This window comes from Chlorocebus sabaeus, chromosome 15, assembly GCF_047675955.1.
Source record: "Chlorocebus sabaeus isolate Y175 chromosome 15, mChlSab1.0.hap1, whole genome shotgun sequence".
In the NCBI taxonomy this organism is placed as follows: domain Eukaryota; kingdom Metazoa; phylum Chordata; class Mammalia; order Primates; family Cercopithecidae; genus Chlorocebus; species Chlorocebus sabaeus.
In genome coordinates this window covers 89,589,825-89,611,830 of record NC_132918.1, presented here as the reverse complement: position 1 = coordinate 89,611,830, position 22,006 = coordinate 89,589,825, and the positions used below count along the sequence as shown (strand labels likewise).

Here is a 22,006-nt window from a genome sequence, read left to right as displayed (position 1 = left end):
CGCTTCCAAGGGCCTCTGCAGAGCTGCGGCCATGGCCTTGTTGCCAAAAGCAAACATTCTCCAGCGTTATTTATTGAAAACCTTCCCCCACACACGCCCGCCCACAATGCGAGGTGTCGTCAATGTACTTTAAGCATGCCCCTACTGTAGTGCGTGTCATATTTTTATGGCTTGTTTAAAAATCAGCATATCTGGCCAGGCATGGTGGCTTACACCTGTAATCCTAGCACTTTGGGAGGCCGAGGTGGGTGGATCACTTGAGGTCAGGAGTTCAAGACCAGCCTGGCCAACATGATGTAACCCCGTCTCTACTTTTTAATGGCCAAAAAAAGTAGCTTACTTTTAATGGCCAAAACCGCAATTACTTTTGCACCAAAGTACTTTTATTTGTTGTTTTTTGTTTTTTTGAGACAGAGTCTTGCTCTGTTGCCCAGGCTGGAGTGTAGTGACGTGATCTCAGCTCACTGCAACCTCTGCCTCCTAGGTGCAAGAGATTCTCCTGCCTCCGCCTCCCATGTAGCTGGGATTATAGGTGCCTGCCACCACACCTGGCTAATTTTTGTATTTTTAGTAGAGACAGGGTTTCACCATGTTGCCCAGGCTGGTCTGGAACTCCTGACCTCAAGTGATCCACCCGCCTCAGCCTCCCAAAGTGCTGGGATTACAGGCGTCAGCCACTGCTTCTGGCCTGCACCAAAGTACTTTTGATAGCCAAAACCACAATTACTTTTGCACCAATCTAATATCATCAAATTAGTGATTAGGTTTAATTTCTCCTGAGTGGTTACAACTTTGTTTTCTTTTGAGAGACTAGGGTCTCAAAAACATAGGGGTCCCTATGGTTGTCTAGGCTGGTCTCCAACTCCTGGACTCCACGGATCCTCCCACCCTGGCCTCCCAGAGTACTAGGATTACAGGCATGAGCCTCCTTACCAGGCCAGATCTTAACTTTGAAAACACAATGTACCACTAAAATAGTGTAGCCACTTTGGAAAATAGTCTGGCAATTCCTCAAAACGTTAAACATAGTTACCATAGACTCCAGCAAGGACACTCCTAGGTATATACCCAAGAGAACATGAAACCCATGTCCACACAAAAACTGTATACAAATGTTCAGAGCAGCATTATTCATAATAGCCCAAAGGTGAAAGCAACCCAGATGTCCAACTGATGAATGGATAAACGACATGCGGTATAAAAATACTTATACAATGTATTATGAGCCATAAGCAGGACTGAAGTACTGATACATGCAGCAACATGAAGGAACCTTGAAAACATGCTAGTGAAAGTCACAGAAAGGTCACACAGTGGATGATTACACTGATGTGGAATATCCAAAATGGGCAAATCCATAGAGACAGACGGTAGATTTGCGATTGCTGGGCTGGGAATGTTGAGGGGAGTGGAGAGTAACTGCCGGTGGGCAGGGTTTATTTTCGGGTGGGGGTGATGAAAATGTTCTAAAAGTAGATAATGATGTTGGTTGCACAACACTATGCATACACTAAAAACTGCTGAGTTGTACGTTTTATTTTTTGTTTTGTTTTGAGATGGAGTCTTGCTCTGTCGCCCAGGCTGGAGTGCAGTCGCACCATCTCAGCTCACAGCAATCTCCACCTCCCGGGTTCAAGCGATTCTCCTGTAGTAGCTGGGATTACAGGCACATGCCACCACGCCAGGCTAACTTTTGTATTTTTAGTAGAGATGAGGTTTCACCATGTTGGCCAGGCCAGTCTTAAACTCCTGACCTCAAGTGATCCGCCCACCTCAGCCTCCCAAAGTGCAGGGACTACAGGTGTGAGCCACCGTGCCTGGCCAGAATTGTACATTTTAAAAGGACTATGTTGGCTGGACATGGTGACTCATGCCTGTAATCACTTTAAGAGGCTGAGGCAGGTGGATCACGAGGTCAGGAGTTCAAGACCGGCTTGGCCAACATGATTAAACCCCATCTCTACTAAAAACACCAAAAGTAGTCAGGTGTGGTGGCACGTGCCTGTAGTCCCAGCTACTTGGGAGGTTGAGGCAGGAGAATTGCTTGAACCTGGGAGGTGGAGGTTGCAATGAGCCAAGACCAGCCATTGCACTCCAGCCTGGGCAACAGAGTGAGACTCTGTCAAAAAAAAAAAAAAATTATGTTTACGGCATATAAATAATATCTCAATAAAGCTGCAGTTTTGTAGTTTTTTTAAATTAAAAAAACAAATGATTTTTTCTCAAATCTTCACCTTCTGTAGAAATATTTTTTTCAAGTCATGTCTTGCTTTAAACAAAGTAAGATCAATAAGGAGATTTAAAAATTACAACGATAGTTTGCTCTCAAGAAAAACGGCCCTGTGTGCTTGAACTGTGAGGCGTGTGGCTGGACAGGAGGCGGCCGGTTCCAGAGAGAACAAGCTCCTTGGCTGCCAGGGCTGTGGGTTAGGATGGCATCCAGAAGCCGGGCTTGGACGACTGCCTGGGGGCGGAGGGTGAAACTGACAGCTTCAGAAAAGAGAGTGAGACGCAGATGTGGGGGTATTTGTTCTCCGGCACGTTTGTTTCCTCCTTCCTGGCCTTGCACCCCGCCCCTCCTTTTTACTGCGCCCTGTCCGGGATCAGGACCAGGCCCCCTTCACCTTGGGATCCCAGCACCCATGGGCTTCAGCAGCGCAACTAATTGCTGATGGCTCAGGAAATGTGCGGAATATGCAGGAAGGGACGCCGTGCCTTATAGCGACCGGCAGGGACTCGGCCCTCCGCGTGCCCAGCCGCCCGCCCCGCTTCGGCCAGGATGTTGGAGGTGGGTGACCGCGAAGAGATCGGCGGGGAGCGGGCGCCGCCTCGGGCCAGGGGGCGGGGGCCGCAGTCTTTGTGCCCGGGCAGCTCCCGGCTCCCGCCGCTGGGGGGCGGCCTCCGCCCCGCCGACCCCCGACAATAGCGCAAGGGGTGGGGAGCGCGCGGTCCCGGAAACTTTTCTCCGGCGCCTTCGCCGCCGCCGCCCGCGCCCGGGAGCGCGCCTTTCTCTGCCCGCGGTGGGTGCGCTCGGCCGGAGCCGCCGCGGCGGAAGGGAACCCAGAGAAGGCGGCGCTCGGGGCTGCCCGCGGCGAGGGAGGCTGCGCCCAGGTCACCGGCCCCGCGGAGAGCGCCCAGCCGCGCCATGGGGGAGGCGCCCAGCCCCGCGCCCGCGCTCTGGGACTGGGACTACCTGGACCGCTGCTTTGCCCGCCACCGCGTCTGCATCTCCTTCGGCCTGTGGATCTGCGCCTCCTCCTGCTGGATCGCCGCCCACGCGCTGTAATGGGGCCGGGGGTCGGGGGGCTGTCGGGAGGGGAAACGGGCGCCACGCCCCTGCTACTCCCTTTCGGAAACCTAGAGGAGGGGGCGGAAAGGGGGATGAAGGAGATGGCTGAGTGACAGGATCCAATGGAACATTGCTGTGTAGACTGAAGTGGGATACTTCTTTCCAGATCCCACGCACAGGGAAGCTGGGCTGAAAGCCAAAGGAAGGAGGCTGGGTGGTGGAGCGGATGGGGCCCCGAGGACACCGCGAGCATGAGTGCTGTTGTCAGCCCTTCCCCATTGACTCGCCGTGTGACCTGGGCAAGCTCCAGAACCTCTCTGGGCCTCCTATGACTGGTGATAATACCTCATAGCATGATGGGAGGATTCAATGAATCAGTACCGTTAAAGCACTTAGTAAATGCTCATTAAACATCATTTGTATTGCTCCAGCTAGGTCACCAACTCTTAAGGGACCTTGGCAAGTCCCTTGATGTTTCTGGCCTCAGTTTACCCAAAGTCCTCTTAGGCGGGAACGGGCGTGATGATGATCCAGCTGGCCTGTGTTTGCCCTGGTCTGTCCAGCACCTGAACTGGTTTGTCCAGATGCCCACTGTAGCCTAAGTTCTAAGAGTGAATCTCCAGGTCCTCAGCCGCTCTGTCCTAGGCATGGATATCCACTAGCAGTGCCCAGGATGGTGCTGCCCAAGCATTCCCTGGCAGGGGAGAAAGGACCAGCACCCCTGGGAGAGGTTAGAAGTGTCTCCCCGTAGGCGCTCAGTGGATATTCTCCTAAGGCATTTGGTCCTATTGCAGAGACTCTGCAGCCCCACTACCCAGTGACTGGAATACAAATAAAAAGACGCCGAGAACATTTACTATGGGCCCAGTGTTGCATTCATTAACTCTTTCAATGCCTGTCTCAGAATATCAGCACCAGGAGGTAGGTACTGTTACCCCCACTTTCAGTAGTGAACCCTGAGGTTCTGAGAGGTTAAATAACTTGTCTGAGCGAAAAGAAAGAACCAAAACCCCAGATCCCACTGGAAAAGGGTCAGGCTGGTAAAAGAGATTAAACTGTCCAGATCAGAGGCTGGAAACTAACACGGCACTGGACACGCATTAGCCATTTGTTCCTCACAGCCGTCCTCAGACCAGCACTGTTAGGCACTTTGCCAACCTTGCAGGGGTTAAGAGTGAGCCTCTGCTTCTCACCCTGCCTGGGATCTGGACATACCCATTTGTTTTTGTATTTTTAGTAGAGATAGGGTTTCACCATGTTGGCCAGGATGGTCTAGAACTCCTGACCTCAGATGATCATCCCACCTCGGCCTCCCAGAGTGCAGGTGTGAGCCACCGTACCCAGCCTGAGTTACTTTTATAACCCTCCTGTTTCCTTTTCAAAAAATAAAACACGATGGCTACTTTTTCAGTGCTGAGTGGGGGGTCATCAAATGGAGCCGTCCTGATTTGGAGTCAGAAACTAATTCCTTTTCATTCAAAGAGGCGGTGTCTTCACATCTCATGAGGTCTAGCTCCTGCCGTGGGTGTCTGGACAGGCGGTTCTGGAGTCTTCTGATTGTTTCCCATGTGTAAACTGAGTTCAAAAACACCTCCCAAATACCTTGGGGAGAAAGCACCACCTGAGGGTGCAGGGTCACAGTTCCCTTTTCAGATGCACGAGTTTGGGTCCAAACTCACGGTTCCTGTGTTCTGTCCACACCCCTGTCACTCCAGGCTTCTCTATCTGAGATGTGCAAAGAAATCCAGGCAGGACCAGTCGGCGCTGTGTGCTGCGTGCTGCCTCCTGACCAGTCTGTGTGACACTGTCGGGGCTGTTCTCGCCAGACAGCTCACAATCCAGGTATGTGGGGCCTACAGCTGACAGTGGCTTGGGCCAGCACTAGGAGAGGCCCTGGCCTTTCTCTCTGCTGCAGCGTGGTGGCCTCTGTCTTGTTGCTTCAACATGCATAGCACAGTGTCACCTCAGAGCCTATGCCTTGCTGTTCTTTCTGCCCCCCTCAGAGGCTCTTGTTCTGATATCCACTTGGCTCCCTGCTTAGTCCTTCAAGTCTTTGCTCAAAAGTCACTTCTCATAGCCGGGAGCAGTGGCTCACACTGTAATCCCAGCACTTTGGGAGGCTGAGGCGGGCGAATCACTTGAGGTTAGGAGTTTGAGACCAGCCTGGCCAACATGGTGAAACCCTATCTCTACTAAAAATACAAAAATTAGCCAGATGTGGTGCATGCCTATAATCCCAGCTACTTGGGAGGCTGAGGCAGGGAGAATCACTTGAACCTGGGAGGCAGAGGTTGCAGTGAGCCGAGATCACCCCACTGCACTACGGCCTGGGCGACAGAGCGAGACTCTGTCTCGAAAAACAAACAAGCAAAAAAAAGGTCACCTTCTCAATAAGACCTCCCCTGCTTATAATGGTGACCCACCTCTTGTACCAGTGTTCTGGATTCCCTTATTCTAATCTGGTTTTTTTCTATAGCTTAATCCCTAATACACTATATACTTTACCTATGTGTATTCCTTTTTTTTTTTTTTTTTTTTTGAGACAGAATCTTGCTCTGTCACCCAGGCTGGAATGCAATGGTGTGGTCTTGGCTCACTGCCTCCTCCATCTCCTGGGTTCAAGCAATTCTCCTGCCTCAGCCTCCCGAGTAACTGGGATTATAGGCATGCGCCACCACACCCGGCTAATTTTTTGTATTTTTAATAGAGACGGGGTTTCACCATGTTGCCCAGGTTGGTCTCGAACTCCTGGGCTCAGGACAATCTGCCTGCCTTGGCCTCCCAACGTGCTAGGATTACAGGCCTGAGCCACCGCGCCTGACCTGTTTATTACTTCTTGTATGTGAACTCCCATTAGAATGTCAGCTCTACAAGGGCGAGGATTTGTTCACTGCTGTATCCCCATCACTTAAAACAGCACGTGGCACCTAGTAGGTGCTCAATAAATAGTAATTTACAGCTTTAATCCAGGTAGTGGTGTAGGCTTTGGGGCAAGTGAGAAGTAGTTTCAAGTTTCCTAAAAGCCCAGGCCCTCAAACAAGCCTGTGTGGAAGGCTCCTATCCCAAAACACATATCCCCCAGAAAACCTGTTGTGCCCCCTGTGGAGGCACCTCATGGGATTGGTCTTGGCCTTATGCCCGTCCAGGTAGAAATGAAGGAAGGCAGCTCAGTGGGCAGAGCGCAGATTTGGAGCATTCTAGACCCTGCTTCGAGCAGTGTTGTCTCAAAAGCAAATCACCTTTCATTTTGGATGCCCATTCTCATTAGCTAATAGAATACAGTAGGGCCAGCCGGGCGCAGTGGCTCACACCTGCACTCCCAGCGCTTTGGGAGGGTGAGGCGGGCAGATCGCCTGAGGTCAGGAGACCAGCCTGACCAACATGGAGAAACCTAGCTGGGCATAGTGGCACACGCCTGTAATCCCATCTACTCAGGAGGCTGAGGCAGGAGAATCGTTTGAACCCCGGAGGCAGAGGTTGCAGTAAGCCAAGATCATGCCACTGCACTCCAGCCTGGACAACAGCAAGACTTCATCTCAAAAAAAAAAAGAATACGATAGGTCCCAGCTCAAGTCCAATAATAATATTTATTAAAAACTTAACTACATACTTGGCAGTACAGACCTTTTGGTATTGACTCCTGGAATACCAGCATCCTATGACGTGAGTGTCCTCATTATTTCTGTTCTACAGACGTGGAGACTGAAGCATAGAGAGGTTAAGGGTCACCCATCTAGTAAGTAGCAGTGCCAAGATTCCGAGATTCAAACTCCACAATGCAAGTTCTTCACCGCCGACTCTACTGTCAGAGTAGCTGGTGCCTTTAGAGGTGGTTTGCTTTCCCCGGACATTGGTCTAAACACTGCCCGTGTACTGTCTCGAGTAACCCTCCCGACAGTCTTTGACGGAGGCACCGTTAGTATGCTTGTTTTGCAGATGAGGAAACTGAGGGCCAGAGCAGCTCAGTGGGCCAAAGGTACACAGTGGAGACTGCCTCATGCAGTGGGACGTGTGTGGAATAGAGCTGGGGACTGGGCTCTTATCCCAACCCTACTGGTGGGCATCTGCCTACCTTGGGTTGGGTCATATAAACACCTCATCTCCTCATCAGCCAAGTGGAGATGACAATGGACTTTTCCGGGGTTGGCGGGAGGTGTCCCTGGAGGAATACACGTGGAGGCACCACATCAGTGTAACACACGTGATACAGGGTCCCGGATGACAGACGCTGTAGGGGCTGAGAAAAGATGCTTGAATGCCAAGACTCTGTTCCCATTTGCTCCCAGGTTTTCACTGGTGCCTACCTAGCAGCTGTTGACTTAGTGAACTTTATGTTCATTCTCTTCCCAGTCTGTGGATCCAAATTCAAGTCTAATTCAGGTGAGTGTGTGGCTGTCTTTTCCTGTCTCTATTCACCCATTCATGCATCAGCATGCCAAATGCCTACCCCTTATCACTCCCTGAGTGGGTCCCAGCCAGGCACAAAGGAGAAGGGCCAGGTGTGGTGGCTCACGCCTGTAATCCCAGCACTGTGGGAGGCTGAGGCGGGCGGATCACGAGGTCAGGAGATCGAGACCATCCTGGCCAACATGGTGAAACCCCTGTCTCTACTAAAAATAGAAAAATTAGCCGGGCGTGATGGCAGGTGCCTATAGTCCCAGCTACTCAGGAACCTGAGGCAGGAGAATCGCTTCAACCCGGGAGGCAGAGGTTGCAGTGAGCCGAGATCGCACCACTGCACTCCAGCTGGGGTGACAGAGCGAGACTCCATCTCAAAAAAAACAAAAATAACACCCCCCCCCAAAAAAAGAAGGAGAGGATCCTTCTTTTAGGCTGCCAGCTACTTTTTAAAATGTTTGTAGAGATAGGGTCTTGCTATGTCGCCCAGACTGGCCTCAAACTTTTGGCCTCAAGCAGTCTTCCCAACTCAGCCTCCCAAAGTGCTATAGGATTACAGGTGTGAGCCACGGCACCACGTGGTTCATCCTTCTTTTTTTTTTCTGAGGTGGAGTTTTGCTCTTGTCCCCCTGTGTTAGGGCTGCCAGCTTGGGGGTGTGTGCACACTGTGGGCAGCCAGAGGGAGGGAAGGGCTGCCAGTGTCAAGGAAGCACGGGGCACTAGAGCTGGGCACAGGCAGGGCACTCCAGGCACACAGCAGCATGGGCAAAGGCTAGGAGGAGGCGTGGAGCAGGGCTTGGGCATGAATAGTGATAGCTTAGCGTGCAGGTTTGGGGTGGTCAGGCGAAGCTTCACAGCTACTGGAAGTGGGTGGCAGGAATGGGCACGGGCCACCACAGGCACGGCAGGGGTTGGAAATGGCTGGGCCAGGGTGAGTGGCCCCGGGTATCTGCGGCTGGGGCTTCTTGAGAAGGGTCAGCCGTGTGCTTGGGCCCTTGTTCAAAAAGGGGATGAGGGACTGGGTGTGGTGGCTCACCCCTGTAATCCCAGTGCTTTGGGAAGCCAAGACAGGCAGATCATTTTGAGGTCAGGAGTTCAAGACCAGCCTGGCCAACATGATGAAACCCTGTCCCTACTAAAAAAATACAAAAATTAGCTGGACGTGGTGGCATGCACCTGTGATCCCAGCTACTTGGGAGGCTGAGGCAGAAGAATCGTGTAAACCCGGGAACTGGAGCTTGCAGACTGCACCACTGCACTCCAACGTGGGCGACAAGAGCAAAACACCGTCTCAAAAAAAAAAAAAAGAAAAAAGAAGGGGATGAACCACGTGGTGCCGTGGCTCACACCTGTAATCCCAGCACTTTGGGAGGCTGAGTTGGGAAGATTGCTTGAGGCCAAAAGTTTGAGGTGAGCCTGGGCGACATAGCAAGACCCTATCTCTACAAACATTTTAAAAAGCAGCAGGGCGTGATGGTACATGCCTGTGGTCCCAGCTCCTTGGGAAGCTGAGGTGGGAGGATCACTTGAGTCCAGGAGGTGGAGGCTGCAGTGCCCGGTGATTGCACCACTGCACTCCAGCCTGGGTGACAAAGCGAGACCCTGTCTTGAAAATAAATCAGTAAACCCAAGGGGATGCTGCATCAGTGTGTAGTGTAGCACGCCCTCAGCGGCTCACTGCTGCCCAGAAGAGAAACGCTCTTTTTAGAGTTTCTCAGGAGAGAGCTGGGCAGTGGCTTACACCTGGAATCCCAGCCACTCATGAGGCCGACGTGGGAGATCGCTTGAGCCCAGGAGTTCAAGTCCAGCCTGGGCAACCTAGTGAGACCTCATCTCTAAAAGAAAAAATAAACAGAATTGCTCAGAGGAGTGCCTATCTTATATTTCAAGGACAAAGACACTGCTCATTGCTGTTTGTCCTGCACACAGTTCCCGCTGGTGCCATCACTGATTCACTGGTCGATGCTTTTACCACGCTCGTACCAGTTCTGCTCCGTGGAGGTTGGAGAAACCACCAGGGGACGGTGCCTTATCCTTAGGAGCTCTAGTCCAGAAGAGGCACTGGCGTCTACATGCAGATGCATATGAGAGAAGATAATGTCATCTCTGCCTAAGGAAGGAGAACAGCACGTTATGGGGGCGGGGTGTGCAATCGGTGGCGGAGAGGAAAGGCTCCTTGAAGAGGTGGCACAGCTACAGGGCCCTGAAGGGTAGGGAGGAGCTGGCCTGCAGAATAACTTGGGAACCCGTTTTGGCGTTGTGTGGGGAGCTGACACCAGTTCTTCCCACGCAGCTATCTGACAGGGTCTAGGTTCCAGGAGCCCTGTGGGATTTTGCTGTCTATTGCAGATCGGGAAGCCCGAGAGAGGAAGAGGAGGCGGCAGCTCAGGGCCAGTGTGTTTGCCCTGGCCCTGCCGCTGAGCCTGGGCCCATGCTGGGCTCTCTGGGTTGCTGTCCCAAAGGCTTCAGCCACCATCCGGGGGCCACAGCGGAGGCTGCTGGCGAGCCTGCTGCAGGTGAGGCTGGGCCACCCTGGGGAGGACTCGGGGTACTGCATGTCCTGCCAAATGCCTGCGGGGGGATGAGGCGGGGGCTGGGGGAGTGGGGTTAAGCCTGCCTTTGTTGGAAGAAACCTCTGAAAGCAGAAAAGGCATCCTGAGCTTTGTCTGTTTCTTGGGGCAATGGACAGTCTCTGCACAGTGCTAATGGTGGATCACCTGTTCTTGCAGGAAAATACTGAGATCCTCGGCTACCTGCTGGGTAGCATTGCCGCCTTTGGCTCCTGGGCTTCTCGGATCCCCCCTCTCTCCAGAATTGTGAGGCTGGGGTGCGGCTGGGACTGTGGGTCACATGGCAGGTCTCAGGGCATCTGGGAGCATCCTGAGAGGGTCATGGGACGGGGGTGTGGTGTCACCGTGTATTCATGCACGTGGACTCAGCTTTTTCTGAAGAGCGTTGGTGTGTATGGCAGCAAGGAGGGGATGTGTGTGGAGAGGGGCAGCCAGCCCAGGGCGTCCTGAGACGGCGGGAGCCTCTCGGGGAAAACCCGTGGGTTCTTTCCCATTTCCTATAGCACATGAAAAGCAGGCTGTGAGGAACAAGACCCTGAGGCTGGCTAAACCCATGAGAGAATGAGATTGGAGAGACTCCAGGCAGTCAGGTATGAGGTTCTGTGTAGATCAAGAGTGTCTTAGGCCGGGCGCAGTGGCTCATGCCTGTAATCCCAACACTTTGGGAGGCCGAGGCGGGCGGATCACTTGAGGTCAGGAGTTTGAGACCAGCCTGACCAACACGGTGAAACCCTGTCTCTACTAAAGTACAAAAATTAGCCAGGCATGGTGGTGTGTGCTTGTAATCCCAGCTACTCTGGAGGCTGAGGCAAGAGAATCCCTTGAACCCAGGAGGCAGAGGTTGCAATGAGCAGAGATCGTGCCATTGCACTCCAGCCTGGGCAACAAGAGCAAAACTCCATCTCAAAAAAAAAAGAGTGTCTTATTGGCAGGCGTTCCCCAGGCATCCACGTTGAGGGAGGCCCGTGTCAGCCAGTCCTGTGGGGAATAAGGTGTGAGCAGGGGCGAGCGCTTGCCCTCCGGGAGCTCACAGTCCCATGGAAGACACACAGGATTGTGAAGCAGCGTCTCCTAACGCTTCAAGAAAGATAGAAACAAATGTTTGGGGTGTCAGAGAGAGAGAGAAGGCTCCTGTGTTCTTCAAATGAGCAAGGGCGAAAACTGTTTACACTGCCAGACTGTGGGGTCGGGGGAGACGTCACGTGGCCTCAGGAGGGAACGTGAATTTGAGGACACAGGCTAGGGAAAGGCCATCGGCAGAGGAGAGTGCACAGGAAAAGCCCCCATGCGTGAAAACGCCTGAGAAACAGCGAGACACTGGACGCGTGACGGCTGCTCTGCCAAGTCTTCTCTGCAGACGACTCAGACAACCGTTCCTGTCTCACTGACGGAACAGCGGGTAAACCCAGCACCATGACATGTCATAGGCCCATTTAGTCTAAAAAGAATCGGCTGGGTGCGGTGGCTCATGCCTGTAATCCCAGCACTTTGAGAGGCCGAGGCGGGTGGATCACCTGAGGTCAGGAATTCAAGACCAGCCTGACCAGCATGGTGAAACCCCGTCTCTATTAAAAGTACAAAAATTAGCCAGGCGTGGTGGTGGGTGCGTGTAATCCCAGCTACTCTGGAGGCTGAGGCGGGAGAATCACTTGAACCCAGGAGGTGGAGGTTGCAGTGAGCCGAGGTCATGCCATTGCACTCTAGCCTAGGTGACTAAGCAATACTCCATCTCAAAAAAAAAAAAAAAAATTACTTGCCCCAGAGCGTCTTGGTTGAATAGCAGCTCCGGGGTTCAGCCTTCAGGGCTGGAGGGCAGTTCGTGGTGGTTGGTGAAGTCAGTGAAGCTGCATTCTGTGCTGTGACTGCCAGAAGCCTCGCGGGGCCTGGGCCTCATCAGCAGGTGTCCTGTCTTTAGATTAATAGAGGGGAGAGTGACGAGCACTGGGCTCAGCTCAACAGCCCACCGGGGTGGCTCTCCCGGGTGGTGCCAGAGCTGAGAGACCAGGTTGCATGAAGGCCTTTGAAGAAGCTGGCACTGTGCCCTGACCACCGGTAGTAGCACCCTAGGGCTGTCATATAACAAAGTGCCACTAACTTTCAAAAACAGAAATGTATTGTCTCAGTGCCAGAGGTCAGAAGTCTGAGATCAAGGTGCCGGCAGGGCCACGCTCCTGCAGGCGCTGGGGAAGGATCTGTTCCAGGCCTCAATCCTCTCCCAGGTTTGGGTAGCTCCTTGGGTTCAAGTGATTCTTCTGCCTCAGCCTCCCACGTAGCTGGGACTACAGGCGTGCACCACTATGCCCAGCTAATTTTTATATTTTTAGTAGAGACTGGGTTTCTCCATGTTGGCCAGGCTGATCTCAAACTCCTGACCTCAGGTGGTCCACCTGCCTCGGCCTCCCAAGTGCTGGGATTACAGGCGGGAGCCACCATGCCTGGCCCCTTCCTGTTGAGCAAAAGGAAGAACTTCAGGGTAAGACACTGCACAGTGCCTGGCATCTGGAGAGCCGCCAGCATTACCCCTGCCTTAGGAGGTAGTCAGCTCCCCACCACTACAAGGTATTGAAGCCTGAGGGCCCCTGGGCAGGACAGTAGAGTGAAATTGCACTAGGGACTCGGGAAAGGAAACATGCTGTATTTCTAGGTAAGGAGCTGCTGCCGCCTCTCAGTGACTCTGGTTCCAGGAAGAAGAGCCCAGAGCTAGGGTACCCTTCATAGGGAGAAACCCAGCAGGGTTTGGGGTACTCTGGGAAGCCAGGCAGCATGGCTTCAGACCCTGGCTCTCCCAGAAGCTGCTCCTCATTTGGCTATGGTGAGATTGCTGAGGAGAAGATGGCTGGGTTGCTTTGGTGGCAGCGTTCCCATTGCTCCAGGAGTGAGTCCTTGAATGGGCCAAGGGGCACGAAATGCCCACTGATGAGTGAAGCGTTGTGCTGACACCAGGAGTCCTGGCAGCTGCAGAGACCATCTGAGGCCTGTCCTGCCTCCAGCCCTTACATGGATGTGCCAGGCAGCCCAGGCTGGGGCGTGCCGCTGGCCTCTGTCCTGTCTGTAGGCAAGGCCTGCCTAGGCTGGAGAGGGACTGCCACGTCTTGTCCAGTCACAATCCAGTTCCGTTCTTCAAGCAGTGGTTAAGCACCTACTGTATGTCTGGCACTGCAGGTAAATAGAGCTCTCCATTTTTCTCAGGGTCGGCCCCAGGACTGACCCTGGGAAGAGACTGCTTTGGAGGACAGTGGTCACTGCCACTGGCTTAGCACGGGAACGAGGGCAGAGGGCTCCCCAGCGCAGTTCATCCTGAGCAGCAGCGAGAGCAAGGCCCAGCCCCGCTCTGCCCGCCACCTCCCCTCTGGCCGTCAGTGTCCTCTCTAACGTGGTGGTGGGTGCTTAGGTCGGGGCAGGGGGGCCCAGGCCCCTCTAGCCATAGCAGTGCTGCTTCCTGTGTGAGGTAGGAAGGGCCGAAGGGAAAGGGTGTCGTCTCCACCCTCAGCCTCTGGGCGCAGTGGGCCAGGGCTCACCCTCCCAGCCACTGCTCCCCAGCGAAGCGTGGCACTGTGCTCTCTCCGCTACACAGTCTTCTGGGGGCAGGCCAGACACAGAGAGGCCTGGGGACAAACTGGAGGGGACGCAGATTATTTTTGAGAGTTAAATTTAAAATGGGGCAAAATTGGCTGAAACATGCTTTTTCTCCGGAATTTTTCTCATTCCCTAGCCAAGGTCTATATATCTGTAAGTATGGTCATCAAATGAACATAAGTAATGAGTCATGTAATGAGTTTATATATGTATTACATACAAACTAAATTTTATATGTATTATATATAAACTGAATTATATATATATAAACTAAATTATATATAAACTAAACTATATATAGTCTAACTTATATAAAACTAAATTACGTAAAAATTATAATTTATATATGAGCTCATCTAATGAATTATAATATATAATATATGAATTAAAATTGTAAATAGTTTATATATTAGGCTCTTTACTATTTTATATATAGTTTAATATATAAACTATTTACAATTTTAATTCATATATTTAAATATATACGTATATAATCAGAAATATATGGTGTTTGTGTATATACATATTCATATATATAGAGTGACTTTCTGCATATAAAGGCTACTTATAAATAGTCCATATTTCCTTTTGTTGAACCAATATTTTTATTACGTATTCTTCAGAAATATCCTCTTGGCTTTAAAATTTCCAGAATATCATCTCTCATTTTTTGGATCTTCCCCATGTGACCTGGGTCAGAATGAGTGATCCCAGGGAGAGAAGGGCCAGGTCTCAGCTCTTCTGATTGGGTCTCTGTGTTAGGCTGTTCTTGCGTTGCCTCAGGCCGGGTCATTTGTAAAGGTGTAATTGGCTCACGGTTTGGCAGGCACCCAAGCATGACGCCAGCATCTGCCGGGCTTCTGGGGAGGCCTCAGGGAGCTTTTACTCATGGCTGAAGGCAAAGTGTGAGCAGGCAGAGAAAGCGCAAGAGGGTGGAAGGGAAGGGGCCACACACACGTTTTTAAACAGCCAGATCTCAGGAGAACTCAGTCACTCTCGCGAGGCCAGCACCCAGGGGATGGTGCCAAACCGTTCATGAGAAACCCCCCTCAAGATCCAACCTCCTCCCACCAGGCCCCACCTCCAGCACTGGGGATTACGACTCCGCGTGAGATCTGGGGGGACAAATGTCCAAACATCCCAGTGACCCTCACGTTCTCCCAGCGGACATTGGGGAGCCGCTGCCCAGGGTCAGGTGCTGGGGCCCTGGGATGGCGAGGACCCCCACCCAGCCCTCAGGAGCCCTCTGACTGTGTAAAGAGCTGAGTCATGATCAGTCAAAGGTACTCTGCTGGAGGGACGTGTTAGGGCCCAGAAAAGGGAGTTGCTCGCTCCCCTTAGGGTTGAACTGGTAAGGGGAGGTTTCCCAGAGTTAAGTTTAAGCCGGGTTCTGAGGGATGAGTAGGAGTCTGATAGGCAGAAGAAGCAACTCGAGCAAAAGCTGGAAGTCTAACAGAAGCATTGCCCTGGGCGACTGGCTGCAGGCAGAGGGCTTGCCTGGCAACCTGCTGTGCCACTGAGGGCCCTGGGTCTTGTGATCTGCTGCTTCTTCCTGCCCAGCCCCTCCCTCTCTCTGCCCAGTGCCGGGGGAAGACATTTCCTTCCATCCACCTGTGGACTCGGCTCCTGTCGGCCCTGGCTGGCCTCCTCTATGCCTCGGCCATTGTGGCCCACGACCGGCAGCCTGAATACCTGCTGCGGGCCACACCCTGGTTCCTGACCTCCCTCGGCCGCGCGGCGCTGGACCTCGCTGTATCCACCCCAGGCCTGGGGAGTTCCCTGCTTGCAGCCAGAGGAGGCCTGTGTCTCCTCCCCTCATTGCCCCTGCTCCCACTCTCCTTTTCTCTTGCTAGATGGAACTCTCCCAGCAGTCAGGGCAGGCAAACACAAATGCAGTTATTTGTAGCTTTATGTTTCTTTTTTTTTTTTTTTTCTTTTTTTGAGATGGAATCTCGCTGTGTTGCCCAGGCTGGAGTGCAGTGGTGTGATCTTGGCTCACTGCAACCTTCACCTTCCAAGTTCAAGCAATTCTCCTGCCTCAGCCTCCCGAGTAGCTGGGACTGCAGGTGCATGCCACCACATGTGGCTAATTTTTGTATTTTTAGTGGAGACTAAACATTTTTGTATTTTTAGATGCTGACTGTGGATAATGGCTATGGCGTGTTGGTGATGGGGTGTGTGTGAAGGCAAGGCAGGGCCACACCCTCTCTGCAGGCACCAGAGGGATCTTCGCTTGCCTCTTCCAGCTGCTAGTGGAGTTGTAGGAGCTGTAGTGCCTCCTGGTGTCCCTTGGCACATGGCAGCATCGTTTTCATTTCTGCCTCGGCCTTCACATGGCCTTCTTCCCTTGGTGTATCTTTGTGTGTCTCCTTTTCTTATACGGACCCCAGCTGTTGGAGTTAGGGCCCAGTCCAGTCCACTTGACTTCATTGTCTAATTATATCAGCAAGGACCCTACTTCCAAATAAGGTCACAGTCTGGGCCAGGTGCAGCGGCTCACATGTGTAATCCCAGCACTTTGGGAGGCCAAAACCTGAGGTCAGGAGTTTGAGACTAGCCTGGCCAACATGGTGAAACCCCACCTCTACTAAAAATACAAAAATTACCCAGGCATGATGGCAGGTGCCTATAATCCCAGCTACTTGGGACACTGAGGCAAGAGAATCGCTTGAACTGGGGAGGCAGAGGTTGCAGTGAGCCAAGATCATACCACCGCACTCCAGCCTGGGTGACAGAGCAAGACTCTGTCTCAAAAAAAAAAAAAAAAAAGGGTCACATTCAGAGGTGGATCTGAATTTTCAGGGATGCTATCCAACTGACCGCGTATTGTCACTGTAAGCCAGGCCTGTCAAGAAAGATGTTTTCCAAAATGCTTTTGTTTCGCAAATATTTACCAAGTCCTTGTGAGAGACAGGGTCACATTGGATGCTGGGCCCTCGTGGGGACATGGGGACGGAATATCCACCCTAGCCCTGTCTTCTGATGAGCTCCTCTCTGTCCCAGGCAGGATAATACCACGGAGGGAGGAGAGTAGGTGAGTGGGGAGGGAGGAGAATAGGTGAGTGGGGAGGGAGGAGAGTGGGTGAGTGGGGAGGGAGGAGAGTGGGTGAGTGGGGAGGGAGGAGAGTAGGTGAGTGGTGGAGGGAGGAGAGTAGATGAGTGGGGAGGGAGGAGAGTAGGTGAGTGGTGGAGGGAGGAGAGTAGGTGAGTGGGGAGGGAGGAGAGTAGGTGAGTGAGGAGGGAGGTGGCAGCATGGTGTGAAGGGGTGAAGGGCCACGCTAGGCTGCTGGAATATTCCTACCTTAACTTCCACCATCTCAGATTATTTTCCTTTCGTGTGTGATGAAGAGCAAGATGAGACAGGCCTTAGGATTTGCCGCTGAAGCCAGAGAGAGCCCTGACACCCAAGCCCTTTTGACCTGTGCAGAGAAAGAGGAAGAAAACCAGGAGGCGAGGAACGAGGACAAGGTCTCTCTGGCTGGAAAACTCTGGTCCCACAACAGTATCCTGAGAAACGGCAGGATACTGCGGACGTGTGAAAGCTGCCTGCCGAGCGTTCTCTGCAGGCGACTCAGACAGCTGTCCTGTCTCGCTGACGGAACAGTGGCCAAACCTAACACATGACATGTAACGGGCCCATCCTGTGTACTGGCATGGAGTGGACGGGGCAGTGAGCCTCCATGAGGGCCGGGGCTTGGGAATTCCGGAAGTCCTTCCCTGCTTGCCCAGTTGGTCACTTTATTTTTATTTTTTTTAATCTATTGATTGATTGATTGAGGAGTCTTGCTCTGTTGCCCAGGCTGGAGTGCAGTAGTACAATCTCAGCGCACTGCAACCTCTGCCTCCCACGTTCAAGTGATTCTCCCGCCTTAGCCTCTCAAGTTGCTGGGATTACAGGCACGTGCCACCACGCCTAGCTAATTTTTTGTATTTTTAGCAGAGACGAATGAGGTTTCACCATGTTGGCCAGGCTGGTCTCGAACTCCTGACCTCAGGTGATCCGCCCACCTTGGCCTCCCAAAGTGCTGGGATTACAGGCATGAGCCATGGTGCCTGGCCCAGCTGGTCACTTTAAAAACCTACTGTTTATGTTCAAAGCTAAGGGAACCTCGGATGCCACAGCATCCTCCAGTTTCCCAATGACACAAATGTTTTGAAGTGTTTTTGATCACTTAAAGACTCAATAAATATAGCAATGTAGATGAAATAGTCAAATGCCCACTTGGTGCTTTTGAAGAATTTACTTACTGGTGTATAAGTTCACATGCTACATACCCTCATCATTTTTCAATAATGTGATTTTCATCCGGGTGCAGTGGCTCACGCCTGTAATCCCAGCACTTTGGGTGGCCAAGGCAGGTGGATTGCTTGAGCTCAGGAGCTCAAGACCAGCCTGGGCAACAGGGTGAAACCCCGTCTCTACCAAAAATACAAAAAAAAGTTGGCCGGGTGTGGTGGCGTGCACCTGTAGTCCCAGCTACTTAGGAGGCTGCGGCAGGAGGATCTCTTGATCCTGGAGGCAGAGGTTGCAGTGAGCCAAGATGGCGCCGCTGCACTCCAACCTGAGCTACAGAGTGAGACCCCATCTCAAAAACATAAATTATGTGATTTTCTCTCCTATTTCTTCAAACACTGTATTCCCACTTTCACATGCATCTTTAACATCCGCATCATTCCCACCACCTAACACAGGGCTCCAGAGCCTGTCAGCACACCGGCTACGTGATCCCGCCTTTGGGAATCGGCTTGTGATGCTGCCTCTAAAAACTCCTCTCAAGCCACAAGGACCCATTTGCTATTTGTGGTCATTGCAGTGTAACTACTTACTCTATTCCTTGTTTTGTTTTGTTTCGTTTCTGGTTTTTGTTTTGTTTTTTTTAGTTGATAATGCTAGAAAGCTGATCTTTAAAAGTGTTGTTTTGGAGGTCAGATGCGGTGGCTCACGCCTGGAATCCCAGCACTTTGGGAGGCCGAGGCGGGCAGATCACAAGGTCAGGAGTTTGAGATCAGCCTGACCAACGTGGTGAAACCCCATCTCTACTAAAAATACAAAAATGAGCTGGGTGTGGTGGCGGGCACCTGTAATCCCAGCTACTCAGGAGGCTGAGGCAGGAGAATCGCTTAAACCTGGGAGGCAGAGGTTGCAGCGAGCCAAGATCGTGCCATTGCACTCCAGCCTAGGCAACAAGAGCAAAACTCCATCTCAAAAAATAAAGTGTTGCTTAGGCCAGGCACGGTGGCTCACGCCTGTAATCCTAGCACTTTGGGAGGCCGAGGCAGACTGCCTGAGCTCGGGAGTTTGAGACCAGCCTGGGCAACATGGTGAAACCCCATCTCTACTGAAAATACAAAAAATCAGCCAGGTGCGGTGGCGGGCACCTGTAATCCCAGCTACTCAGGAGGCTGAGACACGAGAACTGCTTGAACCCAGGAGGCAGAGGTTGCGGTGAGCCAGGATCGTGCCACTGCACTCCAGCCTGGGCAACAAAGTGAAACTCTGTCTCAAGAAAATAAATAAATAAAAATAAAAAACGAAAGTGCTGTTTGCAGTAATATCAAACCTTTACAATTATGCCACCAGCTAAAGTTAATGTGTCTCCTTTTATTGATTTAAATAGATGACCTCTACAAGTAGCCAGTTGTCCAATTGAGGCCATTTGTCTTCATCAAAAGTTTTTGGTTCCAAATAGTTGAGAAAGTGCCTCAAGGAAAGCTTGTAAGGACTTGAATATGAAGTCACTCCCTCTTTTCTAAGATTTTTTTTTTTTTTTTGGGGGGGAAATAAAAATCTCATCTATTACCTGGGCTCTTCATTACCTTAGACTCCTCCCACGGAGAGTGGGAGTGAGGCTGAGAGTAACTTCCTCCGTGGCCAGGATGGAGAAGTCATGAGGAGTGCATTTGGACTGACAAAAACAAAAACTGCTCCTCCGAATGTTCTCCAAATGGCTTAACAATGTGATCCGACTGAGTCCGTGAAATAGCAGATGATGGATGGTGTATATGACGCAGATGAAAGCATTTTTTTATATAGGTGCTCAGACCAAAGACCCAAGTTCCCATGAAGGCCATAGTGGAAGTTATTTTCATTTCTTTCTAGCAACTGTTAGGAAATTATATTCCTAAAGGGGGCCAAAATATTAACAGAGCTCTGTGTGTCTTGGAATTTTGAAGAGAGATGTAGAAGGCTTTGGATCTCAAAGTGTGGGTCCTAGACCAGGATTACCTGGGAAATTGTGAGAAATGCAAATTTGAGGGCTCCACCCAGATCTCCTGAATCTGACACTGAGGGTGTGGTCCAGCGATCTGCATTTTATTTATTTGTTTGTTTATTTTTGAGACAAAGTCTCACTTTGTTGCCCAGGTTGAAGTGCAGTGGCATGATCTCAGCTCACTGCAACCTCCACCTCCTGGGTTCAAGCGATTCTCCTGCCTCAGCCTCCCAAGTAGCTAGGATTACAGACACATGCCACCTTAACTGGCCAATTTTTGTATTTTTAGTAGAGACAGGGTTTCACCATGTTGACCAGGCTGGTCTCTATCTCCTAACTTCAGGTGATGGCCTGCCTCGGCCTCCCAAAGTGCTGGTATTACAGGCGTTAGCCACCATGCCCGGCCGCAATCTGTATTGTAGCAAGCTCACAGGGTGCTTCTGATGTGCACCAAGATTAGAGGACCACAGCTTTGCAAAAGCACTTATTTGACACCTATTGCAGTGGTTCTCAAACTTTGCCGGGTGTCAGAATCACCTGGGGAGCGTTTAAACTATCCACTTCCCAGTTACATCTCATACCAATGAAATCAGAATGTCTGGAAGTGGGAAGTAAACATTCGTGGTTTTGTTTGTATGATAGGGCCTCACTCTGTCACCTAGGCTGGAATGCAGTGCCTCCATCACAGCTCACTCCAGATCGCTGCTCAGCTGGGGGTCTTCAAAGCAGCATAGGCCAGGTGTGGTGGCTCACGCCTGTCATCCCAGCACTTCGGGAGGCCGAGGTGGGAGGATCACCCCTGGATCCCTTGAGCCCAGGACTTCAAGACCAGCCTGGGCAACACAGTGAAACTGGTCTCTACAAAAAAAAAAAAAAAATAGATTCCTAGTTGATTCTAGTGTGCTGCAAAATTTGGGAAGCACTGAATTACTGTGACCCGAAAGAGAAAGATAAGACACATAGGAAGCCGAAAGTGAGATGTGCTGTAAAAAAAACAGAGAGAGAGAAAATACCTCGGGGACCCTTTTGAATAAAATGTGACCTTGTTTTTAGAAAATGCCTCCTGACTGAGAATTCTCCTTTCTGTCTCCCTGCCTTTACTTGCAAGAATTTGGATTGGGTGCCTCTCACCACACTGTCACACTGCAAGTCACTGAGGACAATGACAGCAATCAGTCGCTACATGGAGCTGACCATTGAGCCTGTGCAGCAGGTGAGTGACCATCAGTCACGGCCAGGTGTCCGAGAGGGTGGGAAGCAGTCATGGAAGGCTTCCTGGAGGAGGTGATGCTTTAGCTGAGGGATGGGCAGGAGAAAACAGACAAGCAAGTAAAAAAGAAGCAGCTCTCCAAGGTTGCAGTGGAGGGGCAGATGTAGGGGAGTGTTGGAGAGAAAAATATTTTCCCTGTACCCTCATAACTGATGAAACACAGTAACAAGAGAGAAAACCAAACAAAAACAGCTTTAATTACTCGTACATGGAAATTTACAAAGAAAAATGTGGCTCAAGGAGGTGGCCAGATGATGGAGGCGTATATACCATATTAGGCTAAATCAAGAAAAAGAGGTTTGGGGTTCTGGGGTGGGAGGTAAGGTGAGGGAGGACCTGTGTGGGAAATAAGGGTTGTCTTGCTATGCAGGTGAGAGTGTCTCGGGTGACAAGAGTTGTCTCTGGAAGTAGCTCTCTTCCTGGTGCAGAAATATCTTTACAAATGGAAATTTCCTTTATGAAGGGAAAATGTATACTCTATTTTCAGGCAGTTAGGGGAGGTTAATAGCTTCTGCTTCTGCTGGTTTTCAGATACCTTTAGGTCTAAGGAATCCATATGCTAAAGAGGCATATTTTGGGGTGGTGTATACTGGTGCCCTTCAGGAGTGAGGGGAGATGAAAGGGCTGGAGGAGGCAGGGGTCGGGTCATTTAGACATGGAGTCTTATCTTTTTTTTTGAGTCAGAGTCTCA

At 51.4% G+C, this 22,006-nt stretch overlaps 1 protein-coding gene across 1 annotated transcript in view; it reads left to right on the top strand.

Moving 5' to 3' along the window:
* Positions 1 to 2,795: 2,795 nt before the first annotated feature.
* Positions 2,796 to 22,006, top strand: part of TMEM44 (transmembrane protein 44) — a 41,578-nt gene continuing 22,367 nt past the window's right edge. The window contains 8 exon segments of the mRNA XM_073023758.1: positions 2,796 to 3,282; positions 5,005 to 5,131; positions 7,576 to 7,669; positions 10,037 to 10,203; positions 10,417 to 10,503; positions 15,394 to 15,585; positions 17,155 to 17,301; positions 21,154 to 21,258. Coding sequence (XP_072879859.1) covers positions 3,146 to 3,282; positions 5,005 to 5,131; positions 7,576 to 7,669; positions 10,037 to 10,203; positions 10,417 to 10,503; positions 15,394 to 15,585; positions 17,155 to 17,301; positions 21,154 to 21,258 — 1,056 coding nt within the window. The 5' untranslated portion in view covers positions 2,796 to 3,145.